Source organism: Ascaphus truei, chromosome 2 (genome assembly GCF_040206685.1).
Source record: "Ascaphus truei isolate aAscTru1 chromosome 2, aAscTru1.hap1, whole genome shotgun sequence".
Taxonomy (NCBI): Eukaryota; Metazoa; Chordata; class Amphibia; order Anura; family Ascaphidae; genus Ascaphus; species Ascaphus truei.
The window spans coordinates 400,690,382-400,708,041 of record NC_134484.1 but is presented as its reverse complement, the minus strand read 5'-3'; the positions used below and the strand labels follow the sequence as shown (position 1 = coordinate 400,708,041).

Here is a 17,660-nt window from a genome sequence, read left to right as displayed (position 1 = left end):
ATATCTTTTTGGTATAATTTCCATAAGGCCATAAGGCATCCCTGAAATGGTAGAGTGCTATAAGGTCAGTTGTAACCCATGGAAGGTGGGACCCCGTTCTCTTATTCTGCGAAATGGAATATGGGTATCACAGAGTTTTATGAACTCGGATTGGAAATAGTTGAGCGTAGAATCGGGGTCGGGAATTAAGTCGATTCTGTACCTAGGGCAGTTGGTAAGGTCAGCCAGAAATTGTTGTGGGTTAAAGTTTCTAAATGTTCTAGTGAGGAGAACTTTAGGGCTTGATTGGGGTGGTTTGATTTTCCTTACACAGTACACTATTGCATGGTCACTGAAAATATCAGGAAGGATGCCAGAGGATTGGATTTGAGGAGAGAATCCAGTCTATCAAGGAATGGTGAGATTTCAGGTTTGTCCGTGTGGGTTGGGAAATGAGTTGCGTTAGGTTAAGTGACTTGAGTTGTATCTGGATTTTGTGGTATTTAGGGTCGAGCCAATTGTAGTTGACCTCACCAAGAACTACACACACATCTCTTCTTGCCCTTTTCTTATGCTGTTTTTTATTTTAAAATATGATGCTCTATTCAGGATATGTAAGGGTTTCAAATATTAAATGCCCAAGAGGTTAAAATGGAGTGGTCCCCAGAGCCCAGTGCAGTCTGAGGTTACCATTATAACAAGCTAGAGCTTAAAATCATCATTTTCATAACACTAAAAGATCATTTTTTTCTAAACACCAGGACTTGTTCAAGGGGCGAGATCTTAATGTTAGATAAGTTAAACTCATACAGGCTTCTGGGGAGAGGGGGGGGGGGGGGCTCTACCTTAACCCTTTGAGTGACGAAGTGTCCTGGTGGCATTTTGGTCACGGCAAAACATCCCTTTCCGCTAATTGAGCCACCTGTGCTGAGGCTTGGATATCCTGAAAACCTGACCTATTGGGGAGGGGGCTTGAAGACTTAAGTTCTTAAGTTGAGCACTCCTGGGTTAAGATGCATTACTTGTTCTCATACTAGGCAACCAGACCTTAACATTTGACACAGAAATAGGTACACTTTCTTTCGCACTGTATGTAATGTGGGATACGGGAATTTCCAGGCAAGTGATCCACTGAAGGAGGCACAATAACACGTGCAATGTACTATATAGAAAGATCCTAGTACCAATACAATGTGTATATGGATTAACTTGTATATACTTATATACTCACAAGGGAAGTGGTGGTAAACCCCTCCTACCGAGCTGATCATTAGCAGATACATCCTCAATCTCCCAGCTGAAGCTTCAGCCACTGACAGAAATAGGTACAATATATACAGCTGAATTTGTACAGGACGTAAATACAACGGGTGTATAGTACCTGCTACATACAGTAGTACAGTTGAAGGGCACAGGCCACTCCGACAGTAATTTGGGGAAAAATGTATTGTTTTTCTTTCACCACAAAATCCAATTCAATTATGAAAAGATCTCCCAGGCCGTTATACTTGTTCTTTGCATCATATGATTTTACAACATAAAGTAATAGTAAGTATGATGGCACAACATTCATCGTAGAAAAGACGGACCTTAACACTTTGAGGGCACATCGATAATATCAATCTCTAACGCCTTCTACTTCTTTACACCAGCAGAGGACCCTTGCTGCTTATTGGGTGTTCGGAACAGCGCGGGGGACTCGAATTACACAAACTCTACATTTCCTGCAACAGTGCCCAGTTTGTGTACAGTATGTGGGAGTTGATTTTAGCTTTTTGAATTGTAGAAAGACTAAACCAGGGGGGGGGGGCAACTCCAGTCCTCAAGTGCCACAACAGGCCAAGTTTTCAGGATATCCCTGCTTCAGCACAGGTGACTGTATGGCTTAGTCTTTGATTGAGCCACCTGTGCTAAAGCAGGGATATCCTGAAAACCTGACCTGTTGGTATCTCTTGAGGACTGGAGTTGACTACCCCTGGAATAAATGGTATCATTATAAAGTGCAGCATAAATAGATTTTTTTGGGGGCCATGAATATAGTCAGGTTAAGTCATTCTCACCGAGCAATCTGATAAAAGGATCAATTCTGCCAAAATAGTAAATAGATTTTTTTTACATGGGTCCTTTTTGAAGCTAAATTTATTTTCTACCATTGTCTACCTGCTTCTTTACTGTTCTACCCCGATGTGTCTTTCTCTCCCTTTTCCTTATTGAAGCGCATTGATTGTTAGCTGATTCTTGTTTTTTCTTCTTCTTCCTGTCTATGGGTTGTTGCTTGAATCATAGGGTAATAGCATTAACCCTTTCACTGCTAGCTTTAGACTGACAATTCCCATGGTCATGTCATTATAATGGGAATATTTTACCACATCCACTGTATGTGAGTGTAGTTTGTCGCATGCTTACCGTGTGTGTGGACCTGGGCAGGAGTCTTGTATTGGCATGCATGCCTTGACCTTAATTTCTGTTGTTGGAGCAACGATGGTTTACACCTGCTACTATCTTAACCGTAACATGCAAAGTTGTGCAGTGGAGTTAAGCAAAATAATGTCATGTTGTATTTATCTACAAAAATAACACAACCACTATTCCAATGTTACAAATAATGAACTGCAAAGTCAATAATCACTGCTAAATATATATAAAATGACAATATTAATTGTGAGCACGTCTCAGACAGGTCTGCAACCCTGTTTTTCAACAGTAGCTCCTACCATACAGTGCTTCCGCTGCAGCAAGGGATTCTGGAAAATGACATGCAAATGAGCACACAGTGTCACATTTTGCTTCAAATCCATTTTTACATGAAGCCCTATAAACACATGCCTGCCGTATTACACAGATTTTTTTTGGCACAGCCTGAGTTTAAGCAGTGCATAGCCAGTAAACTTACTCACAGACAGCTGTTTTGACCTTTTGGATCTCATCAGTGTGAGGGTGATTATACTAGGTATAGGTTTTAACCACACCTTAAATAAGTTATGGCGGGTAAAAAGTGACAAAAACCCTCCAATATATATATTTGTGAAATGGAAACTCTGCCTTTCATTGGGGAAATAACAAAACCTTAATGCTGCAGATCCTCTGGGTTGGACAAATCCAAGAATTCAGCTCATCTGATTATTCGAATTTGAAATGTTAATAATTTTGTTTATATGAAATCTTTTCCTATACCCAGTCTGTGTCCATCCTCTCCTTTTTGATCTTACTTTACTTTCCGCCTCTTCACCCCCGGATGGGTATAGGCGACTTCCACGGAAAACGTTACTTTAAAAAGATCCATGGAAGTTGTTTAGCTGGATATACCCAAAGGAACGCTAGGCCCAAGGCTCGACTGAGCCCATTTTCTTAGAAACGAGGGGTGTCTTGTGAAGGCAGGGTTGTCAATTGATAATGAGTGGCTCTATATTCGGATCAATTATCCTTGCCCCCCTCCTTTTGATCTACATTTGAAAGATGCATATGTTTGTTTGAGGCAAGTTAATAGGATATTTATACTATTGTACTTGCAGATCCCTATAGCGTTATATCAAAAGCTGGCATCATTTCATTTATTGAAGGCAAAAGAGAAAATGCGAAGCAGCAGGAATCAAAAACAGCACGGGAACCCGATTGTAGAAAAATATATCGAGTACTTTTAGTGGATCATTAAACAAAAAGTAAAAACCATCCAAAAAGACCACTGACCCATGTTGCATCAATATAGCGCTTATAGAGTACTGAGAGGGGAAGGGAGGGGATGTATCTGTATGTATGTATGTTTATGTATGTATATATATATCCATCCATCCATCCAGTATATCTGTGTGAGACTGGTCTGGAGCAGAAGTGTAGCAAGCTTCCCCTCCCTCCCTTTATGAATGAATGGTATGTGCTAGTGTTGCTTGTACAGTAAGTCATATTGAGCCCTTTTGTTTTTCAGGAGATGAGACGTGTGAGTATCTTATATCCAGCGGCAGGTTCCTTGGGGAGAATGTGTGGCAGCCATACAGCTGCATGACGCATAAGTATAAGACAAGGTCAGTAACATAGGAAAAAACTTTCTTTTTAACCCCTTGAGTGCTTGTGTTTTTTCTTTTTAAGATGTTTTTAATATGTTTCCCTTTTTTCGTTTTGTTTGTTTGGCAAAATCCTGTAAATGTTTAGGAAACATTGTGTTTTTTGCCATTTTTTCTTTTTAAACAGCTTTATAGCGCTGCACGTTTTCTTCAGGCACAGTATGCTTGAGCCCATAGCAATCCCTTAACTAAAGCTATGTGTATTGTACACACTGCAATATGCTGTTGTGTTTTTTTTCCCGCAGTTAGGCTTAGAGTTAGCAGAGCAGTGAAACATCTCTGAGCAACAATCATCCCTTTTTTTGAGGGATTGGTTTCTGTTTTTTTCTTTTGTCTCCATTATCTGAGTTTTCCCCAATGGCTTATCTCCAACCAGCTGCCTGCAAGCGGATCTATAACACGGACCTACATTATGTCAGCATCGCTGATTATCAGATTGCACAAATACAGTGCCCGAGACATCCGTATTCTGGGTTATGCTGATTTATTGTTCCTTTATTTGCTGCGCAAATTGTGTATGGGCACGTAAGTGCTTAAGGAAAAGCTTCTCTAGACAATTCAGCATTCAGAGTTCATTTCAAACGTAGCACGGTCATAAATATAGAATAGTCAGACTTGCAAGTATGACTTATTGGGGACTTTCAAATAAGTTGCACCCTGTTCATATAGTACTTTTAAGGCAGCACTGAAGTCTTTATTGCACCAAAATCCCACGGAGCACGTTGTTGTTGTAAAGTATTTACAGTATGTGCAAATAACCTGATGCAATGAAGTCAAAATGAGGTGAATACTTTTGTAAAACATTTACCAGTCTAACTGGGTTTCCTAACCCATTCTAACCATGCTAATAGCAAAGGTTTTTTTCTCAAACATCCAGGGGGAGCATATGGGGAAAAAGAACAACAAGGTACACAAATATAAGTGCAGACGTTTCTGGAATGTGGAATGATTATGTCTTGGCTCGTATAGATGTACTACTCACAAGAATTTAGAGTAAATCAGGCAGCTGGCAAATAGGGTTGCCACCCATGTAGATGGCTAAGATCTGGACCCCCCTTGTTGGAGATACTCCGTCAGCAAGGTGATGTATGCAAAATAGAGAGAGAGCTACATAGTGCGATCAAAAGGTAAACTTTATATTTTAAAAAACGGGTCTGTAAAATGCGCACTTACAATGTGCCAGTAAAAATCAAGCATGTATCTCACAAATGGAGAAAGTAGAAGCTCCCCGAACTGCTCACCGCCTCCCTCGGGTGTCTGGCTTTCTTCCACGGATCTGTGTGCCGATTCAGAGCCTCCCTCAAAGCGCCCGTCCAGGATGATGACGTCACGGCTGCAGAGTTGGTCAGCTACGGGTCGCGTCTGAGCCCAAAATTGGTCCACTCAACGCGTTTCGCCCAGCTTGCTGTAGCTGTTGTCGGCTTCGTCAGGAGTGTATAGGACTGGGTACAGTTTACTCTTATATACCCATGTAACAAGCTAATCTAGTTAATTATACAATAAAACAATTAAACAACCTGATCTATGACTATTATTATGGGAGTGAAGTTGGAAATTTCATGGCATACAATAAATTGCTTCGTATACATTAATGTGTAAGTGCAACTGACAGTGCAATGAAAAAACATAGAGCAGACATACTAATCTCATAACATTAAGAGTGCATATATATTTACAAAACAACCCAACTTGGGCAATATGAAATGTCATTAGACAATTACTGTTTAGTATGGCATATGTGTTTGACTGCTAATGCAATCCTGAGTGATATCCTTTGTTTAAAGTCCCATCTGCGATCATCAATGGACAACAATTAAGGAATAAAGTGTGAGGGGATAGAGTTTGAGGGGTGAACTTAAATAATCATATTTATGTAGTATGAAACTACTTAAAGCTCTTTATGGATTCTATTATTTTTACAGAAGATCTTCAATTATTGGATATTTAACAATAGTTCTCAAATTAGCAAATAAAGAGTCTAATAAAATATTGGTATTAGGAGTTCGTATAAATGTGTGATCTTTAATAGGGTGCAATTATCTGCACAGCATCTATCTGGGAACTATATTATAAGGAGATGTTGCAGAATAGTATTTCCTGATAACATTCTAAACAAAATACACCTGTATTTAGGTGTGTCTATGTGGTCCAAACTATAAGTGTTGTCTATTCTTATTTCTAGATAATTCAATAAATTGATTTTATAAATAGTGTACAGATTCTATGTATCATGAAACAGAGTCTTATGGGCATTCACTGAGATTGCGTAATCAGGTAGGCTATTATATTCAATGTGAAAATGTATGTGAGTATAATATTGTAAAGTGCTAATTGTGAAACAGTCTATATCAATCTACTATAATGACATTTCATTTACACTGAATGGATACAGGATCAATATTCAAAAACAACAACATACAGATCCGTTTTTTAAAATATAAAGTTTACCTTTTGATCGCACTATGTAGCTCTCTCTCTATTTTGCATACATCACCTTGCTGACGGAGTATCTCCAACAAGGGGGGTCCAGATCTTAGCCATCTACATGGGTGGCAACCCTATTTGCCAGCTGCCTGATTTACTCTAAATTCTTGTGAGTAGTATATCTATACGAGCCAAGACATAATCATTCCACATTCCAGAAACGTCTGCACTTATATTTGTGTACCTTGTTGTTCTTTTTCCCCATATGCTCCCCCTGGATGTTTGAGAAAATTGCTTAAATCTTTGGAACCCGTGAAACAGGTCCCACCAGTGAGGTTTGAGCTGGGTGGTTGGAATATTTTCATCACACATCACTTTTTATTATATATTCACTATTTTTATTATTTATAGTTGTTTGCGCCTTATATCACTTATTTCACAATAGCAAAGGTTTGACAGCTTTCATTTTATTGTCAATTAGTTACAAGTTGAATTTCTTAAGGGCCTCTGAATGGGGAAAGTGTTTGCCAATGAAGTGCTTTCTTTACCCTTATCCCGCCCTGTCCTTATCAGAGAACTAATAAAGATAAGGGGAAATGGGGAGTCAGGAGGGTATCAATTACCCAGATGAGGCCTCACAAACATGTCAGTGGAGTTAGTTCACTTTGGTCCTTGGAGGGATTGTCCCATTAAAGCAGATAGATAACTTTATTTTTTGTTATCTCTCGTAGGTTTTTTTATTTATTTTTTTACATTTTATTTTTATTCAGAAAGGTCCCGTGTTTACCTGGCATCTCCCACTCGTTTTTGGCACTTTTCAAACTAAACATCACCGAGCTGTTTTCCATGAAGACGACAAAGAGTCGTATCAGGAAAACCACCTTTTATTTTCTCAGATATGGTTCTTTGAAATCTACTCATGGCACTAAGTTAGAGGGTTTTAGCAGTCATTGGAATTTGGGATCAGGAATAAAACAAAATATATATATATATATATATATAGCACAGATAACATTCCAATAGACACTGTTTATAGTATAGCTTTTGCTTGCTTCATTCATTGTAACATCGCCGGAAGAAGAGATCAGTGTATCTCGAAAGCTCGCACAAATAAAAGCATTTCATTAGCCACAGAACGGTATCATCTATTTATTTTTTGATTTTATATATATATATATATATATATATATATATATATATATATATATATATCTTATACTATATTAGTGAAAGCACTGTATGCCTGCCTGCCTGCCTGCCTGGATGTCCGGTGTCCCTAGGGGAAATCTCATTGGTGCCTTGGGCCGCCCGCCCCCGCACACCTCTCATTGGCCTGAGGCAGAGTGACGGGCCACACACACACACACACACACAACACAGCAGCTCTATACACACACACACACACACACACACACACACACACACACACACACACACACACACACACAACACAGCAGCTCTATACACACACACACACACACACACACACAACACAGCAGCTCTATACACACACACACACACACACAACACAGCAGCTCTATACAAACACACCCCCTCTGTCCGCCCCCCCCCCCCCCATCACGTGCGCCGCCCTGCACTGGCTCCGGACGGGAAGCGCGGCCCTCCTACCCCAGACGCTCCCTTACCTCCCCGGCGCTACCACCCGCTCAGGTAAGTCACTGTGCGTCCCGCCTCAGCCTCAGGCCCACTGCGCGTCCCGCCTCAGCCTCAGGCCCACTGCGCGTCCCGCCTCAGCCTCAGGCCCACTGCGCGTCCCGCCTCAACCTCAGGCCCACTGCGCGTCCCGCCTCAGCCTCAGGCCCACTGCGCATGCAGCCTCAGGCCCACACAGGGCACTTCCTACCGCCGCTCAGCCGGACGCCACATCGAGAGGGCGCCGGGGGGGGGGAGCGCGAGTCTCAGGCCCACACAGGGCGCTTCCTGCCGCCGCCTGCACGCCTCACTCAGCAGGACGGCACATCGGGGGACCAAGCGGGCGCCGGGGGGGGGGGGGAGCGCGAGTCACAGGGAACGGGGGGGGGGAGTCACTGGGAACGGGGGGGGGGGGGGCACCAGCCGAACCAGCAGGGGGACGGACGCACGGAGGAGGGGGGGGGAAATGCCCATACATAAATTATGACAATACATATGCCCACTGCTCTCCACCCCCCCCACTCCCCTTTTCCCCCCCCCCCACTCCCCTTTCCCCCCCCCCCCACTCCCCTTCCCCCCCCCCACTCCCCTTTCCCCCCCCCCCCACTCCCCTTTCCTCCCCCGTCCCCCGCTCCCCTTTCCCCCGTCCCCCGCTCCCCTTTCTCCCCCTCCTGCTCCCCTTTCTCCCCCCCCCCGCTCCCCTTTCTCCCCCCCCCCCCCCCCAAACCTTTACAACAAATACTCACCTATTGTTCCACGATTTATAAATAATACTACCTATTACGCATTTACATCCCGGGCAACGCCGGGTCTCTCAGCTAGTATATATATATATATATTTTCCTTTTGAATCGGTGAGCAAGGTACAGTCGTGTGTGAAATCAGTCACCCTATTGTATGGCGACGAAGAAGAAAAAAACATGCAAGTGGCACTGCATCTTTTAAGTGACTCTTTTTCGTACATAGTTCTGCTATTGAAGCTGTCTCAAAATGAGATCTTTTTGTTTTTCAGTGAAGCGAAAACATGCCTTGCAGACCAACATATCACATTTGTAGGGGATTCCAGGATACGCCAGTTGTTTTATGCTTTTGTGAAAATCCTGAATCCTCTTGTCAAAGAAGAAGGAAACAAGGTAAGTCACATTTGGTTGAAACCTCTTTGCTTCCGTTATATTACTTTACTGTCCATTAGCAAAGTAGTTAACGGTTCCTGAAGGACGGTTGTATTAATGCATCCCATTGCTACTATTTCAAAGCTCATCTGGTGTTAAGTGTTCTCTGCTTATACTGGCTGGTAACGACTGGATCCGCGTAGCATATATATATATCACAAAGTATAAAATGAGCCCTCTCAATTATTAAAGTTATTCTTGCCACAGGTGATCGCAGATCCAGACAGCTGGTGCTTATAGCAAATGAAGCAGAAGTGCAAAGAAATCAGCACTCCAGTGGACTGGTACAAAAGCTAATATTTAATTACAAAATTGAAGACCGTTGTACCACGTAGCTGCATATACAGTATGGGATTTTCAATACAACTATACCAAGGGCGGCCAACTCCAGTCCTCAAGGGCCACCAACAGGTCAGGTTTTCAGGATATCCCAGCTTCAGCTCAATTAGTGTGCTGAAGCAGGGATATCGTGAAAACCTGGCCTGTTGGTAGTTCTTGAGGACCGGAGTTGGCTACCCCATAACCACACTATGTTTAATATTTGGTTAATATATATTCCAATGCTTAGGATATTTTAGGATCGTTTTAAATGATTTTCAGATTTATGGCGTAAAGCCTCATTTCAAAAAGCATTACAGTAAACATGTAATTTACAATACAGCACATAAGCATTGCCTGCAGCAGCGATCCTAAAGTGGCATCCTGTATTTATTTATCAAATGGTTTACCAGGAAGTAATACATTGAGTTACCTCTCGTTTTCAAGTATGTCCTGTAGAGGAGCTAATCATTTTATATACATTTTTCTATGGTATTGAAAACGGCGAAATAATTTTAAGGCAAAGGTTGTTATTAGGAAAAGTTATAATAAAGGTGATTTTACTATTTGAAAATATTATAATACAGCACAACTCAAAGCATCTCAAAAACTACTCACATCAAATGTAACACATTAAAATATCTAATGTACATAGAAAGTAACTAAATAATTTAAGACATAAAATAACCTTTACAAAGTGCTTAAAGGAGCAATCCATGCCTTTAAAAAAATAAATACATTCTCTCCTTTTTCTTTAATACAGGTTTGGTGCAGAGGGTCTCCGGAGCTGAGCCCCATTAATATCAGCTCCAGGGACTCCCTGCTTCCGGAGATACTTACCTCTAAAGGGGTGCCGGTATTGCTCTGCAGCTGAAAGCTCCCGCATCGTATGGGCCAATAGGAAGCTGCGCCGGGTGATATCACCGCTTCCTATTGGTACACAGCATCCGGGAGCTATGAAAAGCCCCCATAATGTAAACCCTGGATGTGAGCCAGAGCGGCTACTGGCACCTCCTTAGGAGGCAAGTATCTCTGGAAGCGGGGGATGTCCCGAGCTGCTATTAATGGATTTAGCTCTGGAGACCCCCTGCTTCAATCCTGTATTAAGAAAACAAAATTAAAAAACCTCATAGACCGCTCTTTATATGGCATTTTTTGTTGCGAAGCTGAATGGTAACAGGCATCACTCCATTTTTTTTTTTTATTAAAACATAATTTTATTTTGGGATCACCAATATTTCGTCCCTCAAAGGGGCTTTATTCAAAGTGCCAAAAGATAACAAATGACATACAAACAAAATCCATTGATATAGTCCGTGTCCCACCCCGGGTTCGTGGCAGACACCCTGTGGCAAGCATAATTGCAAGGGAAGAGCCTGTGTTTGAAGGAGGGGTTAGAGACAGGTGACATTGGACGTCTCTTACGGGTAAAACACAGGGAAAGGGGAGGGAGGGATGCTGACTTCCACGGCGGAGGAGAGGACGTCGGGTAATGGTGCAATGTCCTTGGTGCCATCAGAAAATGACAGTAATTTGATACAAAAGTAGAGTGGGATACGGACTATATAAATGTACTTTTTATGTAATTTATTATTTTTGACGGCTCTTTGTGATGCCTAAATAAAATGATGTTTTAAGAAGATTTTCCAAGGAGTAATGATTGTTGTTTTTATTCAGCTCTTCAAACCTTTCTGGGGATTCACAGGGCGTCCCCTGCACCGCAGAGCACCTGCAGTACTTGAGTTTACTTATTTGATTCATGATTATTAGTGAGTGCCGCTTCTTCTATACATTTGTTGTTGCTAAACCAGAACCACTGTGCTCAAAATTAACCACTAGTTCAGTATTCAGCAAATGCCAGAAAAACACAGACTACCTTCCCAAGGTTTCCAGTTATTGGGAAATAGCATATAGAGAAGTGTGTCCCATTGCTGAGTATCTTCCTGTTTACCTTCTATATCTGTTTCAGTACAAGTCTGTTCCATTGTTTATTTTTCTGCCCAGCATTATGCCTTTGTACTGCTGTTTATAATGTAACATGCTGCATTATAGTGATACGATATTGCTTTTAATGATTACATACTGTAGTAAAGGAGGCAAAAGATGTAGGAAGTATGATTCCTTTTATTGGCCTAATAAAAGGTATCCTGCTACCAACACCTTTATCCTTTTGGATCAATAAAAAGTTTCATATTACTACTTCTCCTTCCTTTGGACCAATTAAATGTATCATACAAGCTACTCCTCCATCCTTTAGATCAATAAAACGGATCATACTACCCTATTATGTGGTTCCCCCTCCCCCCCCTCCCCATCCTCTGGCTCCCACGGGCAAAAACATATGCCCACCAGACATAAAATGTCCAGGGGGTCAGGGTTTGCTCCAGCGGCCCATAGGAAATCACAATTTCATGAGGAGATGACCTTGCTGCTTTCAATTGTTTACCTGTGCAAAACTAGAAGAAATATAAACTCTGGGGCACCACCGCCTGGTTCAGGTATGCTAGGGTGCGACTTCTTTTTAGGAGTGCTTAAGCAGTAACTTTAAATCTCATAGCTTTGCAGGGCATCGTCGGCATATGAAAATTGTCAAAAATCATGTAGCGTTACGCATTTAACTCTTGTTGATTAAAAATAGGAAACCGTGCGTTCATGTTCCCTAATTTCATGTCTTATTCTGGCAGCATGCAAACATTCCCTTCGAAGACAAAACTGCTGCACTCAAAGTGGTACGTGTTTCTCTATTTTTTATTTTTTATAAGTTTCTAGCTAATTGGTTGGAAATATCACACAGAATAATATTTTGGTTTTACTGCTACAGTGGTTCATTGTATGTTATGCATCTAGTACAGTTTTTTTTAATGGAGCACTGCAATTGAGCACATAATCTGAAGAACATGAAAGCCCCAGTGCTTTTTTTTATGTGTTTATTAGCTGATATACCCGGCGTTGCCCGGAGGCAGGGGAGGGGGACATGAAAGGCAGGGGAGGGGGGGCGTGAAAGGCAGGGGAGGGGGGGCGTGAAAGGGGGGGGCGTGAAAGGCAGGGGGGAGGGGGGGCGTGAAAGGCAGGGGGGTGGGGGGGGCGTCAAAGGCATGGATTCCTCCCACTGCATTTCCTCACCTGATAGCATGCCGCTCTCCTCGGCCTGCCACTGGTTGTCTCCCCCCTCGTGGCCTCCACCGACTCCCGGTGTCACAAAGGAGGTATTAACTCCCTTCCGCCCTCCTCCTGCTCCTCGGGGATGTTGAGCCGTAGAGAGCGTGCTCTAGGAGGTGGGGGGAAGTGGGAGAGCGACACACACTCGACACCTACCTCTACTTCCGGGCGCCGCCATCTTCTCACTCGGCGCCGCGAGGGAGGAAGGGTGTCCTTCCGGGCGCCGCCATCTTAGGCGCCGCGAGGCAGCTGCAGCCTGCCTGGCCACTGCCTGTTCCCCCACCGGAGAGGGAGATGAGCGGAGCGCTGGGAGGGAGGGAGAGGTGAGCAGAGCGCCGGGAGGGAGGGAGAGGTGAGCGGAGCGCCGGGAGGGAGAGGTGAGTAGAGCGCCGGGAGGGAGAGGTGAGTGGAGCACCGGGAGGGAGAGATGAGCGCCGGGAGGGAGGGAGAGATGAGCGCCGGGAGGGAGGGAGAGATGAGCGCCGGGAGGGAGGGAGAGATGAGCGCCGGGAGGGAGGGAGAGATGAGCGCCGGGAGGGAGAGGTGAGCGCCGGGAGGGAGAGGTGAGCGCAGGGAGGGAGAGGTGAGCGCCGGGAGGGAGAGGTGAGCGCCGGGAGGGAGAGATGAGCGCCGGGAGGGAGGGAGAGATGAGCGCCGGGAGGGAGGGAGAGATGAGCGCCGGGAGGGAGTGATGAGCGCCGGGAGGGAGGGAGGGAGAGATGAGCGGAGCGCCGGGAGTGAGAGATGAGCGGAGCGCCGGGAGGGAGGGAGAGATGAGCGGAGCGCCGGGAGGGAGGGAGAGATGAGTGGAGCGCCGGGAGGGAGTGATGAGCGGAGCACCGGGAGGGAGTGAGAGATGAGCGGAGCGCCGGGAGTGAGAGATGAGCGGAGCACCGGGAGGGAGGGAGAGATGAGCGGAGCGCCGGGAGGGAGAGATGAGTAGAGCGCCGGGAGGGAGAGATGAGCGGAGCGCTGGGAGGGAGGGAGAGATGAGCGGATCGCCGGGAGGGAGAGATGAGCGGATCGCCGGGAGGGAGAGATGAGCGGAGCGCCGGGAGGGAGGGAGAGATGAGCGGAGCGCCGGGAGGGAGGGAGAGATGAACGCCGGGAGGGAGGGAGAGGTGTGTGTGTGTGTGTGTCAGTTGGGTGACGTCAGACCCACCAATCTGATTGGCCAGAGGCTGAGGACCAATCAGATTCACCGCAGATAGCACTAACCATTCAATTTTATATATTATAAGATATGCTGAAAAGACATGGCAGACTAGACTTCAATTGTCCTTCCATAAATCATAAGCTCACTGCCTTTCCCGAGATGTCCTATGAAGGAGCACAAGGGTTGAGTAGAACAGGAGTCAAGATTAAGGAAGAAAGAGAGGATGCCTCTCGAAGGCCGAGTACAACTTTCCTTACGGATCAATTTACAGTAGATTACATAGTCTGCGACTGAGCTTGTGAATGTGGTAGATGGTAATAGAAATTTGTGACATTTGACATTTTCCTTTCAGGATTTTCAGTGGTATCCAGAAGTGAACAGCTCCATGAAACAATACTTCCAGTCTCTGCGTGAGGTGTGTATCTCTTGATGCATTCTTGCTATATGATATATACGTCTGTTCCTTTATCTCTGAGAGATGCTTTTATTGCTCACGGTCTGACGGTTTACATGTTTACAATCCTGTGAGACATTTACAGCGTGTCTTCTAACAGCAATCCCCACACCTTATTTCCTTCCCTGAATCAGTCAGTCCAGTGGAGTTTATGGGCGGAATTGGACATTTGGTTACAGCCGGTGTTTGGCCGCCGAGGATAGGGGTTTTAGGGTAACGGGTTAGGTTTTTATGGGATGAGGGTAAGGGAAATAAAGTTTTAAGGATAAGGGGTTTTAGGGTAAGTGGTTAAGGTTTTTAGGGTAAGGGGTAGCATTAGTGTTAGGGTTTTTTGGGGTAAGGTTAGCGGCTTACCTTGGTGGCGACGCTTCCGGCGTAGAGATTTCCCGGCTGCGAGGTTAGTGGCGGCTAAACACCGGCGGATATTTGGTCGCAGCACAACGTCCATGACCAAATGTCCTAGGCAGCTGGTCTGTGTTCCTTGATAAACTCCAAACATGGAACCAGAGGTCATTTTTAAGGAGTCGCAGCGTCCTTTCCTGCTGATGACGTGGCTTCATATTGGCCATTGGATAGAGCTCTGAACCCACAGCCAATTTGTGTCCACCTGGCATGTTGTCATGCCTGGGGACAAATCTCTTAGTCGCTTGGCAAACAGTCGGTACCTGGAGGTCAGGGGTCCACTTGTCAGCTCCACAGACCCCCAGTCCAGTAAGAAAAAAAAGAAACTCCATATATAGTTAGCAGTGCAGATTGCTGCTTGAACTCATTACCTTTGGATTTATTTTACACTTGGGAAGTGTGATTATATTCAAAACAATGATGTGATAAGTTTCAGAACAAGGAAGCATGAGCACATCAAAACCGTACCAACTTTTTACTTAAACTATGCATTTCTGTAATCCAGGCTGTGTTGAAAAGAGGTGTAATGCGACAGGCATTAGCTGATAGGGGTCCAACGTTAAAATGGACACGAAGCAAAAGGTGACACTGTGCTCATTTGCATGTCATTTCCCAGAATCCCTAGCTACAGTGGAAGCACTGTATGCTAAGAGATAATGGTGAAAGGCAGGGTTACAGACCTGTCAGAGACATGGCAATGTGCTCACAAGTGATAATTTTATTTGCTGTACTTAAACATTTAAATATATTAGTTTATGAGCTTATGAGATATAAAAGTATTGCTAATTATTTCCAAATTCCGCATGGAAAAGCTATCTGTAGTCGGGTATAAACTGAAATAAAGCACTGCAGGACTTTTATTTACAACACGCAATCAGTAAAATTAGAGATTTATTAGTAGTTTGTACATATCAGACATCTGCATTACTGCTCTCCAGATTTATTATTTAGGTTACTTAATCAAATCACTTTTATGATAGTGCCGTTACTGCATGGTAAATATAAATTGTCAGTTATAAAAGCAATGATTATCAGTCTCTGCAACCTCTAATAAGACATTTATTAAGCGACGCTGCTATATTAAAAATAAAGCATACCGCAAAGTGCTTTTTCTTATTTTTTTTGTCCTTTTCCTTATTTTGTTTTCACAAGGTGTTAAGAAAACAGTGAGTCCTTAGTCAGGGAAAAAATAATTGAAAATGCAAAGCAACCATCAGTATTTCTTCTATTGATTTATTACAGCTTTCTATTTCTGTGTACTGCTTTTTGTGCTGTGTGAGGGATTTTGAAGGGTAAAGATTCACTCCAGCGTTGTTTTTCCCATATAAAAGTATTTTCTCAGTTTAAAAAATAGAGGACACTAGCTAGTGAAATTAATGGCCATATTAGTCCTAGGGGGGCCACATTTGTTTTCTCTGCAGGTGTCTGTCAGTGCTAATAGTAAAACCTCACACATTTGAAGTTAAAGTCAGGTATGAAATATGTACTGTATTTATCATTTATCTTTTTTTCTTTCAGAGTCTTACATCAAAGCCTCATATGATTTTAGCAGGTGCAGCCACGGTGAGCCACATTTTAATTTAAAGGAGCAGTTCATGCAATATCCTACATGTTGTTGTTGTTGTGTTTTTTTTTTTTTTTTAAATAAATCAATTTTGTAGTATTAAATAATAATGTACGTACAGGCATACCCCGTTTTACATACACCCGCTTTACGTACACTCGCAAGTACGTACATTTATTTTTTGTTGCACTATACCCCTGTGTACGTACGCGTGCTTCGCGAGTACGGACACCCGGGGGCGGCGTGCGCACTTCAACAATCCCGCAACCTCCTTCATGCTTGTCCCTATTATGGTGTGTTCGATCTCCCCGTTCCCTCTGCCCTCCCCCTCCCATCTGTCTCTGTTCCCCATCCCATCTGCCTCCGTTCCCCTTCCCATCTGCCTCCGTTCCCCCTCCCATCTGTCTCCGTTCCCCCTCCCATCTGTCTCCGTTCCCCCTCCCATCTGTCTCCGTTCCCCCTGCACTCCCGCTCCATAAATCAGCAGCTAAACCAGTGATTCCGCCCGCACTCACTGCAGCCCCTGGCTCTGCTTCCTCCGCTCTCCCCCTCCTCCTCCCTCCTTCGAGCTCGCTCCTCCCTCCTTCGAAACTTTGCATGTGATGTGAACTAGGAGCAACACTGAGGGGGAGGAGAAGATCTTCTACTGCAATCTTTGCTTGTGTGTGTCTGTGTGTCTGTGTGACTGTGTGTGTGTGTGTGTGCTGAGTGACTGTGTGTGCTGAGTGACTGTGTGTGTGTGTGTGTGTGTGACTGTGTGACTGTGTGACTGTGTGTGTGTGTGTGCTGAGTGACTGTGTGTGTGTGTGTGTGTGTGTGTGTGTGTGTGTGTGTGTGTGTGTGTGACTGTGTGACTGTGTGACTGTGTGTGTGTGTGTGCTGAGTGACTGTGTGTGTGTGTGTGTGTGTGTGTGTGTGTGTGTGTGTGTGTGTGTGTGTGTGTGTGTGTGACTGAGTGACTGAGTGACAGTGTGTGACTGAGTGACAGTGTGTGACTGAGTGACAGTGTGAGACTGAGTGACAGTGTGAGACTGAGTGACAGTGTGAGACTGAGTGACAGTGTGAGACTGAGTGACAGTGTGAGACTGAGTGACAGTGTGAGACTGAGTGACAGTGTGAGACTGAGTGACAGTGTGAGACTGAGTGACTGTGTGTGTGTGACTGAGTGACTGTGTGTGTGTGACTGAGTGACTGTGTGTGTGACTGAGGGCGTGAGAGAGAGTGCATGACTGAGTGAGAGAGAGAGACTGCGAGAAGAAGAGAGAGAGATTGCGAGAAGAAGAGAGAGAGACTGCGAGAAGAAGAGAGAGAGACTGCGAGA

The 17,660-nt window shown here is 44.2% G+C and overlaps 1 protein-coding gene across 4 annotated transcripts in view; it reads left to right on the top strand.

Annotated features, from left to right (window-relative positions):
• Positions 1-17,660, top strand: part of CASD1 (CAS1 domain sialic acid O acetyltransferase 1) — a 62,305-nt gene that overhangs the window by 17,851 nt on the left and 26,794 nt on the right. For all 4 annotated transcript variants that reach the window (XM_075587327.1, XM_075587325.1, XM_075587326.1 and 1 more), the window contains exons 2-6: positions 3,902-3,998; positions 9,127-9,247; positions 12,289-12,333; positions 14,272-14,334; positions 16,294-16,338. In XM_075587327.1, the coding sequence (XP_075443442.1) occupies positions 3,976-3,998; positions 9,127-9,247; positions 12,289-12,333; positions 14,272-14,334; positions 16,294-16,338 (297 nt within the window). In that variant the 5' untranslated portion in view covers positions 3,902-3,975. The remainder of the gene's footprint in view (positions 1-3,901; positions 3,999-9,126; positions 9,248-12,288; positions 12,334-14,271; positions 14,335-16,293; positions 16,339-17,660) is intronic.